This window comes from Mauremys mutica, chromosome 1 (genome assembly GCF_020497125.1).
Source record: "Mauremys mutica isolate MM-2020 ecotype Southern chromosome 1, ASM2049712v1, whole genome shotgun sequence".
Taxonomy (NCBI): Eukaryota; Metazoa; Chordata; order Testudines; family Geoemydidae; genus Mauremys; species Mauremys mutica.
Window position 1 is genome coordinate 110,980,785 of NC_059072.1, and position 18,888 is coordinate 110,999,672.

An 18,888-nucleotide genomic window follows, 5' to 3' on the forward strand; every position below is an offset into this window, starting at 1 on the left:
AGTCTTTGGGTCAGGAAATCTCTTACAATGTAAATGTACAGCACCTAACACACCATGGCCTCCGATCACAGCTGCTGCATACTGCATTACAAATAATAAGATTTCCCTACCCCTTGGAAGTGCTTTAAACCAGCTGGTGTTCTGACATAGATCACAAGGGATCCTACATAAGAACCACCCTCAGCTAATTCCTTCCAACCTCGTTAGGTAGGATGACAAAGGGTTGGGATCACACAGTATAAAGGTATTCCCCTTTAGGAGCCAAAGCCACAAGGCAGTATGTGCCATGCCCAGGACTGTAGAAGACCACGTGACAAAGCAAGAGAATAATGGAGATCACTGAGGACGCTAACTACATAGCAGCTTCCCACGCTGCAGCTTCTGCTACTCTTTCCCAGCTGTGCTGCCCCAGCTGCTGGGGAATGGAAGTTGCTGGCCTCTCCCACAACATCGCCCACACCCAGAGATCAGAAGACGAACCCCTCATCTGTTCTGCAGTCCCAGCCCGCAAAGGTTGGGCCAAGCAACACCCTATAGCCTCAGCAATTAGAGGCAGGTGATGCACATGTGCCCTCTCCTGCTGCAGCATCCAAAAACTAAAAGATGCACCTCCTGGAACACCAACAATCCAAGATGCGTGATGCACTTGCATCCACAGCCCCATCAGCCAGGGACCAAGAAAATACCTACTCTCCCCATCAACAGCCCCGCACAAAGACGGGATCTCACAGAGCCCAAGGGAAATCCCCCTTCGCTTTCTGGCATTTCCCCATCTCACTTATTTTCCTAGTGCCAGCTAAATGGAGGCCTCCTGCATGCATGCAGCAGTGAACGGCACAAGGGCATACAGCATGAAAGGACCCTGGCAGGGTACAGGAGCGTAACGGTAACAGAGCATGGGACTATAGACGAAGCGCACACCAAGTGTAGCTCAAGGGAGCCCCAGAAGGGCACACAATACAATGCAGATTCACATCTTTCAAGCAAACATCTACCCTCTTCCCCTGGCCTCTACCCTCCATTTCCCAAAGACTGAGAGCAGAGCCTGCTTCTCCCCTGTATCAGAGGCTGTGACCGAGGAGCTGGGACAATGGAAATTTCCACTCCCGTGTGCTGTTGTCCCAGTACTACAGAACTGTTCAAAACACTGATTTTAACCTCAGTCTCTTAGCTGCCAGCCACAGGCGCAGCAGGGGCAAGAAATGCCAGCCCTGCAGCTCACGCTGTACACGTGACAGTCCGAGAGAGGCCACGGGAGAGAGGAGAGTTAGCGAAAGGCAGCATGAGAGCGGAGAGAAGCTGACTATGGCCAGAACTGTTTGCTTATTAACAACACATTGACACAGCTCCTTCCCTCCCAGAAGGAACCCCCCCCCGCCCCCCGCCCTCCAATGGGGATTATAGAGGTCAGAATCACATCCCTGTGCTCAACTGGAGCTGCCACAGGCTGCTGCTCAACAGTGCACAGCAGCTCTGTACAACAGTTTGGGACACGCAGGGAGGAACACTGCAGCCATTTACATCTGCAAGGGGGGATTTAGAGTCGCCGAAGGGAGTTTACTCCAATTGAAATGAAGCCAAGACACCGTGCTTAGCAATTCTCCTCCTCCCACCAGGGGCTGTGGAATCTTCAGTGATCACAAGCCCTTGTTTTTACATCTTATACAAACGTCCCCATCCTCCAGCCCTTGGTCAACATGCTGGGCTGAGTACCGATGCCAAGGGAGAGTACCACCTGCTGAGTCACCAGCACTGAGTCCTGCAGCACTAGTGTTTCTTGAGGGCCCCCCAAATTCACACACTGAGAAGGCCCAACCTCGCAAGATACAAGAGGTGTGGCTGCTACCCTATGGATGTCCACTGATCTCATCCCATTCCCAGCTGTACAATCATAAAATCATAGGGTTGGGAGGGACCTTAGGAGGTCATCTAGTCCAACCCCCTGCTCAAAGCAGCACTTAATCCCCAACTAAATCATCCCAGCCAAGGCTTTGTCAAGCAGGACCTTAAAAACCTCTAAGGATGGAGATTCCACCACCTCCCTAGATAACCCATTCCAGTGCTTCAGCACCCTCCTAGTGAAAAAGTTTGTCCTAATATCCAACCTAAACCTCCCCCACTGCAACTTGAGACCATCACTCCTCGTTTTGTCATCAGGTACCACTGAGAACAGTCTAGATCCATCCTCTTTGGAACCCCCTTTCAGGTAGTTGAAAGCAGCTATCAAATCTTCACTCATTTTTCTCTTCTGCAGACTAAATAATCCCAGTTCCCTCAGTCTCTCCTCATAAGTCATGTGCTCCAGCCCCCTAATCATTTTTGTTGCCCTCTGCTGGACTCTTTCCAATTTTTCCACATTCTTCTTGTACTGTGGAGCCCAAAACTGGACAATACTCCAGATGAGGCCTCACCAGTGCCAAATAGAGGGGAATGATCACGGCCCTTGATCTGCTGGCAATTCTCCTGCTTATACAGCTCAAAATGCCATTAGCCTTCTTGGCAGCAAGGGCACACTGTTGACTCATATCCAGCTTCTTGTCCACTGTAAACCCTAAGTCCTTTTCTGCAGAACTGCTGCCTAGCCACTTGGTCCCTAGTCTGTAGCTGTGCATTGGATTCTTCCATCCTAAGTGCAGGACTCTGCACTTGTCCTTGTTGAACCCCATCAGATTTCTTTTGGCCCAATCCTCTAATTTGTCTAGGTCCCTCTGTATCCTATCCCTACCCTCCAGCGTATCTACCACTTCTCCCAGTTTAGCGTCATCTGCAAACTTGCTGAGGGTGCAGTCCACACCATCCTCCATATCATTAATAAAGATATTGAAGAAAACCGGCCCCAGGACCAACTCTTGGGGCACTCTGCTTGATACTGGCTGCCAATTAGACATGGAGCCATTAATCACTACCCGTTGAGCTCGATAATCTAGCCAGCTTTCTATCCACCTTATAGTCCATTCATCCAACCCATACTTCTTTAACTTGCTGGCAAGGTACTGTGGGAGACCATATCAAAAGCTTTGCTAAAGTCAAGGAATAACATGTCCACTGCTTTCCCCTCATCCACAGAGCCATGTACTGCCAGTGTTTTCCACGTTATACTAGCCCAGGATGAAATTACAAAGATAACCCATAGAGTAACTCTGAGGCCAGTTCAGCTTCTCTCTAGAGCAGAAACAAGGGCCAAATTCATCCCTGGTGCAACTCCATTGATATCCTACTTTAACTCCACTGTGTCAGTGGAGTTTATCCCCAGGATGAACTTGACCCGATGTGTCAAAAAGAGATTTGGACTGAAAATCTGCGAACCCGCTGGGCTACGCTGAGAAGGGATACGATCATATAGAGTGACCATGAGCAGGTTGAAGAGAAAAAGGATATGGGAGAAAAGAACAGAAAGAAAAGAACAGTTGTGTTGTGACCAAAAGGGGAGCGAGAGGGGAGAACAGAAACAGGTAGATGTGAGAAGAGAATGATCAGAGAATGAGTAGGACAGGGGGCAGGAGAAAGAGCAGTGAAGATGATGTTTGTTGGCAGAGAGCCAATTCTAACCTCATTTATCCCTCTGGACCCCTCACTGAAGTCAGTGAGACTACATAGGTGTGGGGACAACATTTGGGGCAGGAAAGACAGGGAGGATCTAAATAAGACAGGATGCCAGAGTATCTTCTCAGGCACACCTGTGTGAATCCAGAGCAACTCCACTGACCTCAGTGAAGTTACTCTAGATTAACAGAACAGTAATCAAGAGCAGAATTTGGCCCATGTTGTTCTCCTGGGTACTGTCCCGTTTGAAGTGTTGTGAAAACCCTGAGGTGTATAAACTAGGAAATGCCTGGAGGGGCTGAGAATCATTGTTGGGGGATTGTAACTCCCAGAGGAGTCAGAGAAACACAAGCCTTTCACTTACTCCCAGAACTCGATGACAGGGGAGGTGGCGTTTTCAGTCGTCACATTTAGAGAGGCGTTTGCCTTCTGGAATTCCACGCAGTTCTCTGCAGGACAGGCCCAGGGAGAGAGAAAATAAACAGATACAACTGGAATAGCAGAGCCCCGGGGAAACGCTCAGGGGTGAAAGTAACTTAAAGGAATTACTGGTACGCAGGGTGGCCGGGCTCCTGGGCAAAGTGGGGGCACAGATCTGGGCCCCCATAAGTAGCAGGGCCTCAGGCAGAAGGGGCGGGGCTGGGGCCAGACTCCCCCAGCCAGCCCTTCAGCACTGCACAGCCTGCGCCACCCAGGGCTCTGGCAGCGATTTAAAGGGCCCAGGGCTCCAGCAGCCCCGGGCCCTTTTAAATTGCCAGGCCCGGGGGCAGCTTCCCCTTTTGCCCGCCTTCCCTCCCCCCATCAGCGGCCCTGCCGGTACAGTGCTTAAAGCGCTGACGCAGCAGCACTTTAACATCGGCTGTGTATCGGCGTCCGCTTTCTTACCGGTATGCCAAACCAGCCCACTTTCACCTCTGGAAATGCTGCAGATCCCCTTTCCATCCAGCAGCATAATGTTCAAAGGGAGAAAAATATTCTAAAATCCCTATTCTTGCTCAGAACAAGAGGTCCTTCCAGGGCAGGGTTGGGGTCCCATTGGCAAAGCAGTGCTGGGGAGAAACCAAGGACTGTATGATGATAAAGGTTAAATTCCCCTTTTCCCTCCAAGGGGAGGGGTGGGCCTCCCGGATAGCAACGGGCTCCCATTATTGAAGCAGAGCACAAGAAGCAGAGGGCTGAATATAGACTGAATTTCCCACCCGTCCCCACAGCTGCCAGGAGAGGGGAGCCCCCTCCAGGACTGAGATCCATTGTTGGAGCAGCATGGGGGAGCCTGCATAACACACCAACTGCTTTACTGCTCTGATCAGGCATAGTGAAAGGCTGAAGTCAATGGGATCTGTGAGCGGCTGGCACATTAGGACATTTTCTAGATGAGATCCAGCTTATCAAATCAAATTGAGCCTCTTCTCCTCTACCATCAGCAGGGACTGATGTTGTGTCAGGTAGTATGGCAATACACCAGGCCTTTTCCCCACTCGCACTGGGCTTGGTCCCTCCCCCACAGCAGGCAGGATGTTGCTTTTTCAGGTTAGATGGTATTTGCTGGTGGCAGATTTTCCCCAGCAAACTGATGGGGAGTTAGAGGAGGAGACGAGATAGAGGGGAATTCAGTGTTACCCGTGTTCCATTCGTGGTCACAGCTGCCCCAGGGAAGGTCTATGGTGAACGAACTGAAGAGGTAAAACAAGGCCCAGGCCAGGACGATAATGTAATAGAAATTCAGGAGTACAACGATCACCTGGGAAGCATAACCAATTCCTGCAGAGAGAAGGGCCTCGGTGTTGATAAACAAGGAACATGAGCTGGAACAGCCTCAGGACCAGAGCCTGCCACAGCACCCTGCTTCTCCCAGCACTCCAAACCCACCTCTGTCTGTACCACCCACTGCTCTGGTTCTCTCCCCCTTTTGCCCACCTCCTCGACTCTTATTTTGGGGTTCCCATGCTGCAGTGTGAATATTGGCATGGTGACCGATCCATCACCGTCTTCCCAGTGATATCCAGACTACCTTCCACTGCCTCACATTATCATGGCAGCCAGTGGAAGCTTCCCTGGGAGACAGACGTCCACGTAAGGAAAGCGTTTGTGATCTATTGCACCTGGGGGCTGCAACTTTCAGGGCAGTTGCCAACAGGTGTCAGGGTTTCCTCATGACCACTGCCCTACCCACGTTGCTAAGTGGCAGGAGAATTCTGGCTAGAGTCTGTAGAGACTAATGAGTACAGCAGGGTCAGAATTACACTTTAATGTCACTGGAACCAAACTTTTACCAGCAGAGAAAAGAAAAAAAAAGTCAAAGCTATGGAATAATGTTTAAAACTGTCCTGGATGTCAACAACCTCCAAAGGCAAAGCACTGCACACATTGGGGTCCTCTATAGGCCAGAGTCTCCTACACCTTCAATTCAGACACAGCTGCTGTGATGTCCATGGTTCAAGTAAACCACAGTCTATTATGAGCTACTCCACTCAGGTCTCACTTTAGGGAATGATGCAGGAGCATTTGCAGAGCGGGGCGGGATCGGGGGGGAAAGAAAGGTGTTGCTTACAGGTATCCCAAGCAATATCTGCCAGCAGGCATCTCTGTAAGGAGCTCACAATAGGAGAATGGCTGCAGAGTTGTAGCTGTATAGGGTGCTCCAAGCCATAGCAGTTCCAGCCTCTGCAGTGTTTTCCTGAAATACTGCCTCCTGTTAGTAAGGGATGATTCCTCTGGGAAAGGGTTAAGCAGGCTTTGCAGGTAACTTCTTACTTCATCTAGGGGTAATGGAGAACGGGAGGTTTCCTGGTGCGTGAGGATCTATGAGTGGACTAAGCAGTCCTCAGGGAGGCACTCTAGGAGCAGCCATGCCTGAGGAGATGTGAGCTGCTCTTTGTGTTTTCACTTAACGTAGTTGTTTGTTAATAAAGACACGACCCAGGAAGGGATGGGAGTTTGAACTTTGCACAGTATGTGGATTGTACTTGCACAGCAGAGTGAGCAGCCACCTACTAATGTAAAGAAACAGAAATTTACCCCACTAGTCCATCTAGCCAAGTGGCCTCATGTACTCTGGCAACCCTCAATTAATTCTGTAGCTATCTCCCTGGCTTTCCACGCCACCTGGTGTTATGGACAGAATATCTTGCGACCGTTTCAGGGAAGTTGGAACATGAAGATTTTTTTATTGAATTAAATATGGAAGTGAGAAATGTCTCTCCTGTCATTCAGTTCAATATTACACTCAATTTTGATTTTACTCACCTCACATTTTTAGTTTTCAATGTGCTAAAGTTTTTATTTGAGCAGCAAATTACCAGGTCTGTAGAAGTCATCTACAGGGAAGGGAGAAGCTGGAGGGTTTTGGCAGATGGATAGGAGACGGTTGAGACTTTTGGTAGCTAAGAAAGCATTGGAAGTGTTTGGGATTGAGGGATAAACACCCCATTGGATGATTATGCTAAAATGATGTCATAATTGGATTTGAGAATTAACACCACATTAAGAAGACACCTCTCAGAGCTATTGTTTCAGGTTGTCTGCAAACTCAGGAAGATGACACAGCATCAGTTTAAATGTGAGTTCATAGATTTTAGGTTTTCTTTGCAATTATAAGGGTTACAGCAGTTTTAATTATTTAAATAAAGTTTAGATCCAGGAGCACAATTCTGCCTGTGGGCAAATTCCATAGCCAGAGCTCATACCTCAGAGCAGGAGGTGAAGAGAGCCGGTGATGTGATTTGACAAGGAGAGCGAACGTGACCAGAGTTATGGGAAAGACAAGAGATTTCTTTTCAGCACCATTTTGGATGAACAATAGGGGAGTGAGGAGAAAGTCAAGGAGACTTTTATGGCAGGCTCTCAACATTCCTCTAAAGCATCATCACACATTGATGGTGAGAGAGGCAGCAGAATACCAGATGAGGTACATCATGAACTGATCTGAGAGGGTAAACACAATTCTTCATGGTAACATCACAGGCACTTCCAAAGAATTTCACAGAGAACAGCATGGGTATAGTGGGAGGGTCTCTTTTAAGAGGGATAGATGTCCCAGCTGTAGTTCCTGACCCTTGCACTACATGTCCCCTCATCCCCCCAACCAAAAAAGGGTTGCGCTCTGAGGTCTACTCACCTTCAAAGAGAGGGCAGAGCTTCCGCCAGGCTGTGATCCCTCCCTGGCTGGTGTACTGCCCTAGCGCTGTCTCCAGGAAGAACACTGGGATCCCACAGGTGAAGAGGAAGATGAGGTAAGGGATAAAGAAAGCACCTGGCAGATTTAAGCATTGTACATGGAAAAAAAAACGTTAGACCATTGACCAACTTAGGCCTGGACTGAAAAATTCCCCCAGGACAAAGAATGCTCCAAGAAGGGTCCCTGAGAAAGCAGACACAGATGGCAATATGGGCTGTAGAGAACAGAGGAAGGAAGGGCCAGGATGCAAGGGGCCTGGGAGACACGGCAAAGAAAAAAATCCCTATCAATTTATCAAGGAAATGGTGCTAGCAATAACCCAGTTCAAAACACAATTACTGCTTGCACAGCTTCAACCATAGTGTGAATGAGGCATTAAAACCTGATGGGGTATAAAGACAAACCTGCCCGTTGCCTCAGAAGATTAAAATCTGCATCTGTGGTGAAGAGACCAGATCGCATTACACAAGTCTTGTTATTACTTCAATTGTAAGCTCTCCTGGGCAGGGTCTATGTCTTTACATGTATTTGCACAGGCCTACATGGCCTATGTTCTCGCAAATTTTAGCATGAGTCTCTTGATAGTTTCTTAAAGCCTCAGCTCCTGGAGTCATGCAACTCCATGAGAATCTCAGATTCATCTTTTGATAAATGTTTCTAGCTCTTAAGATGGGGAGAAAAGCTTAAACATGAACCTTAAAGGCTCAAAAACCAGAAGGCAAATACAAAGAAACTCCAGACACACACACACTTACACTTCTTTAAGAAATCTCAGCATTTTTTTGGAAGCTGATTTATGATTTTTGAATGCTTGGAGTTGGTAATACTCAGGATGCTAACGTACAAATATTGGATAAACTCAGCCTGCTCCCACCATTCCACCCAATTTGAGTTTTTGTTCATCTTGCTCCCTAGCAGTTAAGAAACAGAAGCACAACTGAAAGGAAAGTAGTACAGAAAGGTATTTCACTTACATTGGGAACCCAGTCCTGCTGCTACTGGAGCCCATGGCAAATTTCCCAGTAACTACAGTGGGAGTGAGAGGCCCAGGGAACATCAGAAGAGTAAAAAAATGAATCAGGTCTGTGATTACTCCATGCTGGGGTAATACTTGCAGTTGATTCTTCCACTACACAACTGAAGGGAAAGGTCCCAGAGCTAGTCTATTCTCCCTGCTTTATTAATGCATCATCAAGGTTGCTCAATTAATATTACAAAAATAACAGGAAAGATCAACTTTAAGATGCCTGCATCAACAAACAGCCACATTGCACAGCTTGTCTATTTCATGGACACATTTAACAGTGAACTCAGAAACGCCCTCCTTCCTTTTGCCTCCTTTCCCTCTTCTTGAGATGTTTTTGAACCATGGCCCATTACAGTGCATGCTTGTAGGTCAGTCTAGAGTTTAATATATGTAGCAGAAATAAATGGAAGATGAGTAGACTCATGTGGATCAGATGCTAGCAAGTCACCTGGCAGACTCTGAGGGGTCTGCAGAGTCCAACATGACAGTGTACAGTTGAGAAATTCCACACTTTTCCAACAATACAAATGAAGATTCCCACAGTAATTACTGAGCAAAACCATGACTGGACCAGGCCCAGGGTCTGCAGAGATTAGAACTAATGGGTCAGCCAGACGTCACTGTGCTAGGAAGGCCCTGAACCTGCAAAGATTTACCTACATGTGTAGCTTTACTTATGTGAATAGTCCCTATTGAAGTCCCTGGGACTATTCACATAAATAAAGTTAGGCACATGCATAAATCTTTGCAGGATTAGAGCCTAAGTCTGTAAGGGTGTGGGGGGGAATATTGTGCAGAGCTGCTCCAAAATTTTCTAATGAAATCTTGTCCAAAAATGCCCAATATTGAACATTTTAATGGAATATTTTAAATCGAAATTTTTCATTAATTAGTTATTGTTTTCAATTTTCAAATGAATTGTTATTTAATTACTGTATTTTGATTTAAAACACACACACACATCTTGTGTCTACGGTGACCAAAAACCTTTTTGAAAAATATTCCAAAAATTGAAAACATGGGAAATAACAAAACTCGATTCACATTTTTAATTAAAATGTCACCAAAAAATGAAACCAGTTATAACTGGTGTATGTAATTCATTCTTATTTGTCAATGAGCTCTAATCTTGCATGGTTTTATTTTATTTTAACAGCTTTTCACTTGTTCGTGCAACTTGCAGTGCCAGAATGCTGGGGAGGAGTGTGGGAGATGAGAGAGTTACTTTTTGCCTAGACACAAAAATTGTACCACTTTAACTACGCAGTATAGTTATACCAGTACATCTGCCTAGTGTGGACAAGTTATACCAGTAAAAAGGTGCTTATATCGATATTGTTCATTCCTACACATAGACTATTCCTATGAGAAAAGGGGAATAAACTATGGGGCATCTCATTTGTGCTGATACAACTGTGTCCATGCTAGGCTTGTACTTGTATAACCAAATTGGTACAAAAAAAAAATCACACCCAACCACCTGTGTGTAGACCAGGCCTTAATCATGTCCCCAAAGTTGCTAGGTAACAGCATCCTCCCCACTCACAGTAAGTTGATCCACCAAAAGTTCTGAGGATGCAATACTGCTATCTTGCATTTTATTGGCTCAGGCAGTCATCACTCAGTGTCCTATTGGGGGAATTGTGGAGGTGGAGTTCTGGAACAAGCCTAGAAGCTTTTCTTCTCTCTCCTACCCATATAGTTAAATTAAGTTTCTTAACGAAATCTCTTGTTTTTCAAATCTGCTGCTACTCCAGTACAGTTATTCCCACACCACCATATACCCCACCTGTGAGCCAGCTGGCATCCTGCTGACACAGGAGTGGGAACGATTTTAGGGAAATTAATTTTTTGGCCAGAAAAGTTTTCTAAAGACATCTTTGGGTGAGCTGCAGGAGCACCACAGTTCCGCAGTGTGTATCCAAGTAGGGTTCTGGAGTGATCTCATGGCACACACAGAAGGTGCTCCAGTTTACATCACATCAGCATTGGCTTGAGAATGGATCTGGCTGACATCCATTTTACCTAATGGAGTAATTTGTGCTGAATGAAATGGGTGAACTTGCTCAGAAAAACTCAAGAGCTGTTTCTCTGCCTGGTTCTCCTACTCTAACGGGCTCTTTCAAGGTATAACACTGTCCCTGTGCACTAATTGCTGCTGTTATTAAACGCCTTCCTCCATCCCCGGGCCAGGCCAATATTGTACCTGTGAGAAATTGCAAATTATAGTGAACTTCATTCAGCCCTGAATTAGCAAAGCTGCTGTGTCTGCTTTCTACTTGGTCCTGACACTCTGCCATTGAAGTCTGCCCAAGCTAGTGCAGAAGTAGACTGGTACTTCTATAGAGGCACTGGGCTATGACACAGAAAGGGGCTGCTTTACTGACTGAATGGGAGCCCATAAGTGATGCTTTCACCTCCTCCAACAGAAAGGAGTTCAGCCTTTCAGCCAGTCAGATGCTTTTGCTTCAGAATTGCTCTCTCTTGTTTTTTAAAATTCAGTGCTGAGCTAAAGCTGGCCTCTTCGGGTTGGGTTGCTATCTTCCCACACAAACTTCGAAAAATAATCCACATGAATGTAATATTAGTAAAAGGGGCTGGCTTGACAGCTCTGGAGGCAAACGTTCTCTCCTCACTCACAGAACAGGCTCACCAGGGGACAGCAACACCAGCCTCCCCACACTGTCCCCGTCCCCAGGAAGGTTCAGCCCTGAGCCAGAGAGGCCACTTCCAGGAACAAGAGGGGAGACCAGTCTTCATGGCCTACTCACAGTCCTTGACCTCTCTTGAGAATGCCCTCAAGGCTGTTGGTGCCATGTGGAGGGGGGTGTCTTTCTGAGGGGGACCTCTGTCCAGTAGGAAAAGTACTGCAGCCTCCCTCACTATTTCACACAGGCTACCAAATGACCTCCCTTACCTAGCAACAATAGTTGTCTTGGGCTTCATCCACTTGGACCCTGAGCTCTGGCCTTCCCTCTTCCTCAGGATCTCTGGCTATCTCTAGTTTAGGGGTTCTCAAACTTTATTGCACCGTGACCCCCTTTTGACAACAAAAATTACTTCATGACCCCCGGAGGGGGGACCAAAGCCTGACCCCACGTGAGTCCCGCTGCCCCTGGCTGGGGAACCAAAGCTGAAGCCCCACCACCCTGGACGTGGGGGGTGGGAGGGCAACGCCGAAGCCCAAGGGCTTCAGCCTCAGGCAGGGGGCCTGTAAACTGAGCCCTGCAACCCAGGGCTGAAGCCCTCAGCCCTGGGTGGTGGGACTCAGGCAACGGCTTCGGCCCCAGGCAGTGAGAGTCAGGCTTTGGCCCTGGGCCCAGAAAATCTAATGTCATCCCTGACAACCCCATTAAAATGGAGTCACAACCCACTTTGATGTCCCCACCCACAGTTTGAGAAACACTTCTCTAGTTTGTCCATTAGCATGATGGCTTCCAATAAACCTAAAGGTTTGCTCATTTTGGAATCCTACCTCGGACTCCCCTTCTACTGCATGGATCATAAAATGACTCACAATCAAGTCTGCACATGTGTGAATGCCAAGTGGCTATTTCCTGGAGCGTACAACCCAAAGCTCGGCAGGCTCGCCTCTGCCTGACCTCCAGCTGACACATCCTCGCTTTGTCTTTGTGTGAGGCATAGGGGCCTTCAATGCCAGTCAATTACAGGGCTTCCTGTTTTGAGACCAGGGGTGCTGGAACAACTTGTATAGTGGGGGTTCTGAGAGCCATTGAACAAAACTGTAAACCCTGAATATGATGGAAACCACTTCAAGCCAGGGTGTGCAACAGCACCTGTGTTTGAGACACCACTCCATTGCACACCTCAGGCACGAGGTTGCACGGGTAGGTCATCACACACACATACCTGGGACACCTCTTCTATCACTTCCCTGTCTCACTTCCAAGCAAAGCCTAGTCCCACCCTTAGCGCTTTCCCACACCGATTACCTGTGGCATTGTCACACTTGACTTGCCAAACAGCCTCCACCATTCTTTTCTCTTGGAACCTCCATGTGTACCTTGTGCCTTGCAGGGGGTTACGGTGACAGTGCAGTACACTGGACCCCTTCAGATAACAGGTAGCATGCTATTTGTATCACGCTCACAGGAAAGACGCGCAAGGAGTCTGAAAATGAAGCCCTATAGGCCCCTTCATAGGCTCCCAGACATCTAGTAGTACAGGAGGATGCTTTGTTAGGTCTGGCAGTCTCTTATCCTACTTGTGGCCCAGCCAGCAGTTGGCATCACACACATAAAATCATTACATGACCATTTTTTCTTGCCTGAACAGACTGGAAAATACATGTCACAACCATGATAAGGAACTATGACTGAGACTGGTTATGTACCAGGTGTAAAACACAAGGACCTCTGATGTAGTTACAGCAGTGGGGGATGGGGGTAGGATTGCCGCTACACAGACAGTCGAAGAGTGGTATAATGTAGCGGAGCAAGGACATTTCACAACTGCTCAGGCCTGAGGCCCTACAGACAGGACAACAGTCAGAGGGAGCAGTTACAACAGAGCCAACCTGGTTTTAGGTTTCCGTTTTGTACTTCAAGAGACGCCTCTTAATTGCATCTCCGAAACAGGCTCAAGTCTCGGTTCAATTTTCCCAGTTTGAATCTCATTTTATCTTGCCCCAGGCACAGGCTAGGTCAAATCCTGAAGCCCTTACAGAGTTTTTAATCTAGTGAAGCCAGGGGGAGTTTGACCCCAATAAAGGACTCTGAGGTCTTACTTTGTAATTCTAGCCTCCCTCTGTTCCTTTGTGTTATTGCTTTGTTCTCACAAATAAGATTCCAACCAAGCACAAGACCAGAGATGGTGTGTACGTGGGGATGACACACAGGGAGAGAGGAGAGAGGCACACCCACGCACACCCACACGGCCATGCTTCCCCAATACTTCTCAATCAGAGAGGCCAACGTCCGTAGACAGGGTTTAACCCCTTCCAGGGGGGTACAACCTAAGCCCAGTCAGAGTGAAAAGGGAGGAACAGTTATTTTTTCATGTTGGACTTGGGTATTGGATACTGAACTCTAAATATTCAAAAGATGATTCTTTGTTTGCAAAGTGGAAATGAGCCAAAAAGAATGGAAAAGTAACAAGCTGCCCTGTTTCACGTAATTCAAATAGATAATTTCTCAGCTATCCTGCATTTCACTTTCCTCTTCCCCAATAAAGGCTGTTTGGCAACCACTTCCTCACTTTACAAAAAAGAGTCACCGTATGAATCATTCTTGTTCTAACCTTGGGGGAAGGCAGCTAAAGGTCCCACGTGCAAAATATCCAGTTCAAGTGCAGGTCCAAATTTTTTTTTGAAAAATAAGATATTAATTTCTGGTCAATGCAAAAGAAAAATATTTCAAACATGTTTAGTGAACCAAAACGTCAAAAAAGTTTCGTTTTGATTTTGACGTTCTGAAATGTTTAATTTTTTTAAATATAATTGAGGGATGCTGTGAAACAATGTCCTTCCAAAATGAAATATTTTGTTTTGGAAATGCTGAAACAAACCATTTTGACATTTCCAGGGTTTTTTCCCCCTAACTGAAACAATTTATGAAAATCAACCTGAATTCACAAATTGTTTTGGTCAGACTGAATCTGCATTTTCTGTTGAAAAATATTGCACAAATAATTTCACACAGTTTCTGTCCCCAGATGCCAGATTCTGATACAGATTTCAACTCCACCCCAGTCTGTGAGTGTTTGGATCCATAGTTCTGAGTCTGGCTCACCTCTAGCACTGATGAAATTTGGGAAGTCCATCTCTCTATATCCTGAACTATCTGACCAAACCGGGTTCTCTCTGATAAGACAGTTTCACAAAGGTTCTACACCACCCAAAACCATCCCTTTCCTCTCAGGACTCTAGCACTTGATAACCAAACTAACAAACACCAGCAACAGGGGCAGGAAGGTGGCTCTGTGAGCTGCTTTTCCCATTCCAGCAGTGACCAGTCTTCACGTTATCCTTAAGTACTTCCAGGGGCTGTGCAGGGAGCCCATGGGAACAGTACAGTGAATGAAAGCAGAAACCATGCAGCTAGTGACCTAGATACGTTCCAGATTAAAAATGAAAAACAAGAAAAATCCTCCCTTCTAATCCCCCCTCAAAAATAAAACAACATTCTCAAGCACCAGGTGAAAAGCAGCAAATACCAAGTGAAAGTAGCTAACTGGCTAATCCTCTTCATGCCAATGGCATGAGAAAGTGGTTTAGTTAGATCCAGGAGACTTTTCCAAGTGAAATCCAGGAGATTTCAATGCAAGGTCCCCAGGCCACTCACTTTGCCAAATGAGAACTTCCGGAGAGTCTGATTAGCAATAAATCACCAAACACAAACGGGGGGAATTCCTGCTCCACACCTTGGAGAAGTTCTCCACAGAAAACACAGAAACATCTCTGACTTCTAGCAGGACTTGGGGGAAGGGGAGAGGATTTCAATTTTTCTTTAAGAAAAAAGTCTAACAGCAAAACCTAAAACCAACAATCCACCCACAAAGTGAATTTGCTGCACTGGGGAATTCCCCATAGAGAAGATGCATGGAAATACCCCCCACAGGCTCATGTATCTGTTACTAATTATTACCTGCAAAGCCCCAGGGTGCTTGGAACGCAGGTGTCTCGCACACACAAAGATGCACACTCCATCTCCCACCTACATCACACTGTGTCAGACACGTTACACACGTACATGAGTGTGCATGCATCTCACGTACACACCATCGCAGTCAGGCAAGATGATTTTGCAGGGAAAGGAAGCAACGCTGGGGTTCTTCACAGATGCCAGAGGAGACTCTGAATACTACCTCAGCTCTTTTCCCCATAAAGCCCACCTCACAGACACTGCTGTCTCTGCGCTTGCACTCCCCCCAATGTCTCTCCTGGAGACGGCGTACCACTCACGTTAGCACCCATTGACTAGCAATACATACCAGAAGAGAGGCAGATGATAGGATAGAGAAACTAGGCCTGAATCCCCTCAGTAATGCTGCGTGCCTGGCACCTCTGGAAAACTGGTGCCCTCGGGGTGCACAGGCATTTAGTTATTAAATGTTCACCTTCATGGCAGACAGGTCCTTCGCTTACAATGGTTTAATACATACATGTTACAGGATCTCATCCCTGCCACACACACAGTGAGTACGACAGGCATCCCTGCAGGGCCAGACGGACATGCTGGGTACCCTCCAGGATGTGTACTGCACCAGTGGTTCTCAAGCAGGGGTCTGGGCCCCCTGAGGGGCCGCAAGCAGGTTTCAGGGGGTCCACCAAGCATGACCGGCATTAGACTTGCTAGGGCCCAAGGCAGAAAGCCAAAGCCCCAGCCCACAGGACTGCAGCCCAGGGCCCCGAGCCTTGCCACATGGGGCTGAAGCCTGAGCAATTTAGCTTTGTGGGGCCCCCTGTGACGTAGCACCGGCCCTGGTTTTACATGCAGGAAAAGTCGTTGTGGCACTGGTGGGCCATGGAGTTTTTACAGCATATTGGGGGTGGCCCTCAGAAAGAAAAAGGTTGAGAACCCTTGTGCTACACCAGGAGTCCTTAACTCATCAGGAGCTTCCAGGAAATATGCAGATATGCCAGGCCTGTATGTGAAGAACTCCAGCCTGGTCACTGCTGGGAAATTGGCCTCTTGGGCATAGACAGCCAGGCCCCAGGCATTTCAGGGAATGGGTCCCTGGGACACAGATGTGGACTCTGGAAACCTCTAGGAAAGAAGCTTCCTAGCAGTGGACAAACACACTGAGCACTTGTGGGAAATTTGGCACAGACTGACACTCTGAAAAACTGCAAGATGTATGGTGCCAACCGAATACAGCTGCCTCTGCCCCCTAAGGAAATGCATTTCTTGGGCAAGCATAGCACCTCTAGGAATCAGGCCCTCTGTGCACACAGGTGTATACCCCCGAGATGCAAACAAGTTCACTGACCACCTCTTGGAAACAAAGCTCTCAAGTGCAGATAGACACAGAGCAACTCAAAATGCAAGGTGACCATGGAGCTTTAAGGCCAGTAGAGAACAACAGAGGGAAATCAGTGGCTAGATGGGGTAGCTGATGTAAGTGGTTAGAGCTAGAGCTGTACTTACCTCCACCATTCTTGTAACAGAGGTAAGGGAACCTCCAGACGTTACCAAGGCCAATAATCTCCCCAGCCACCGATAGCACATATTCCAGCTTGTTGTTCCAATGGCCTCGTTCCAGTGTTTGATTCTTCTCTTCTTCCTTCTGCTTTTCCATGCCTGGATGAGCAGGTATCGTCTCTCCATTGCTAACTGCCCCAGGGACTCTGTAATCCATCCCACCTTCAAAGGATTGGTACCATTTTTCAGCATTATGTTTACAAGTCATTCAACAAGTCAGAAATTTATAAGAACATACTGGGTCAAACCAGTGATCCATTTAACCAAGTAGCCTATCTTCCGACAGTGGCCTATGCCAGATGCTCCAGAGATAATGAACGGAACAGGGCAATTATCAAGTGATCCATCTCCCATCATCCAAGGTCAGCTTCTGGACGTCAGAGACTTGGGGACACCCAGAGCATGGGGTTGCATCCCTGACCATCTTGACTAATAGCCACTGATGGACCTATCCTCCATGAACTTATCTAGTCCTTATTTGAACATAGTTATACTTTTGGCCTTCACAGCATCCCCTGGCAATGAGTTCCACAGGTTAACTCTGCGTTGTGTGGAGAAGTACTTCCTTATGTTTGTTTTAAACCTGCTGCCTGTCAATTTAATCAAGTGACCCCTAGTTCTTGCATTATGTCAAGGATTAAATAAAATTTCCTTAGTCACCTGCTCAGTACCATTCTTAATTTTATAAACCTCTTATCTTATCCCCCTTTAGTCATCTCTTGTCTAAGATGAGCAGTCCTAGTCTTTTGAATCTCTCCTTCTATGCAAGCTGTTCCATACCCCAATCATTTTTTGTTGCCCTTCTCTGTACCTTTTCCCATTCTAATATGTTTTTTTGAGATGGGGCAACCAGAAAGCATGCAGTATTCATGGTGCGAGTGTACCATGGATTTATATAGTGACATTGTGATATTTTCTGTCTTATTATCTATCCCTTTCCTAATGGTTCCTAACATTATCATCTTTTCTGATTACACACATTGAACAGCTGTTTCACAATGGCTCCAAGATCTCATCATTTTGTATGTATAATTAGGATTGTTTTCTCCAAGGTGCACTTACCGACATGGAATTTCATCTGCCATTTTGTTGGCCAGTCACCTAGTTTTGTAACTCTTTACAGTCAGCTTTGGACCTAACTATCTTGAGTAAAATTCTGTATCGTCAGCAAATTTTGCCACCTCATTGTTTACCCCTTTTTTTCTGATCATTTATTAAACGTGTTGAACAGAACTGGTCCCAGTACAGATCCTTGGGGGACCCCGCTATTTACCTCTCTCTCAGGCTAGAGCAGCTGAGGGATACAGACACACACACACAGCACTAGTTACTCTTGTATCATTCCTTACAATTCCTGATAGGGGATGTTATGGGTTTTTCCCCATATACTAAAAGCACCTACATACCTTCAATCTAATGGATTTATTTTGGCTTAAAGGGGTGCTACCTTTTTTATTATCATTTAAAACGGATTCTTTTCAAAACACTCCAGTTCTGAAAGCGCATCCTTTAAATAGTACACGTATTACTCATATTATTAGCTGTGTATATTAATCTAGCACCCAAAGGCCCCAATCTGGACTGAGGCCACGCTGTCCCAGGAGCTGTACCAATGTAGGAGACAAGCCTTAACTAATCTTTTTAAATGTCTTGAAGATATTTTATAAGGGTTTTTCTACTCCTCTATTGTAGTTTATAAGGGTTTTTTCAGCAAGGAAGAAGCTGATTAACTAAGTTCACAGGGAAGTCATGAGATTAACTATACCCAGTTATGTCACATGCACCAACCACATCACATGCATAAACAAACTGACAGATGGAAAAGTGTTTGTTTTTTTCACTGTCAGGTGAAGCGATCTTACCAGTATTACTTGTAAGTAGAGAAGATACAAGTTTTTCAGAGAGAAATGGGATTTTTTTCCACGCTGACAGCGTCCCTTTAGGAGAACAAGAACAATCAGTAAAGTACGGCTTCGATG

General features: G+C 46.5%; 1 protein-coding gene across 3 annotated transcripts in view; it reads right to left on the reverse strand.

The window, feature by feature from the left end:
- Positions 1-18,888, reverse strand: part of LOC123351545 (sodium- and chloride-dependent GABA transporter 2) — a 503,805-nt gene that overhangs the window by 473,217 nt on the left and 11,700 nt on the right. For 2 of the 3 annotated variants that reach the window (XM_044990959.1, XM_044990950.1), the window contains exons 2-5: positions 16,856-17,071; positions 7,661-7,795; positions 5,164-5,304; positions 3,908-3,992 (exon numbers count right to left, since the gene is read on the reverse strand). In XM_044990959.1, coding sequence (XP_044846894.1) covers positions 3,908-3,992; positions 5,164-5,304; positions 7,661-7,795; positions 16,856-17,066 — 572 coding nt within the window. In that variant the 5' untranslated portion in view covers positions 17,067-17,071. Of the gene's footprint in view, positions 1-3,907; positions 3,993-5,163; positions 5,305-7,660; positions 7,796-16,855; positions 17,072-18,888 lie in introns of those variants that run through there. The other variant, XM_044990969.1, reaches the window with a different exon arrangement.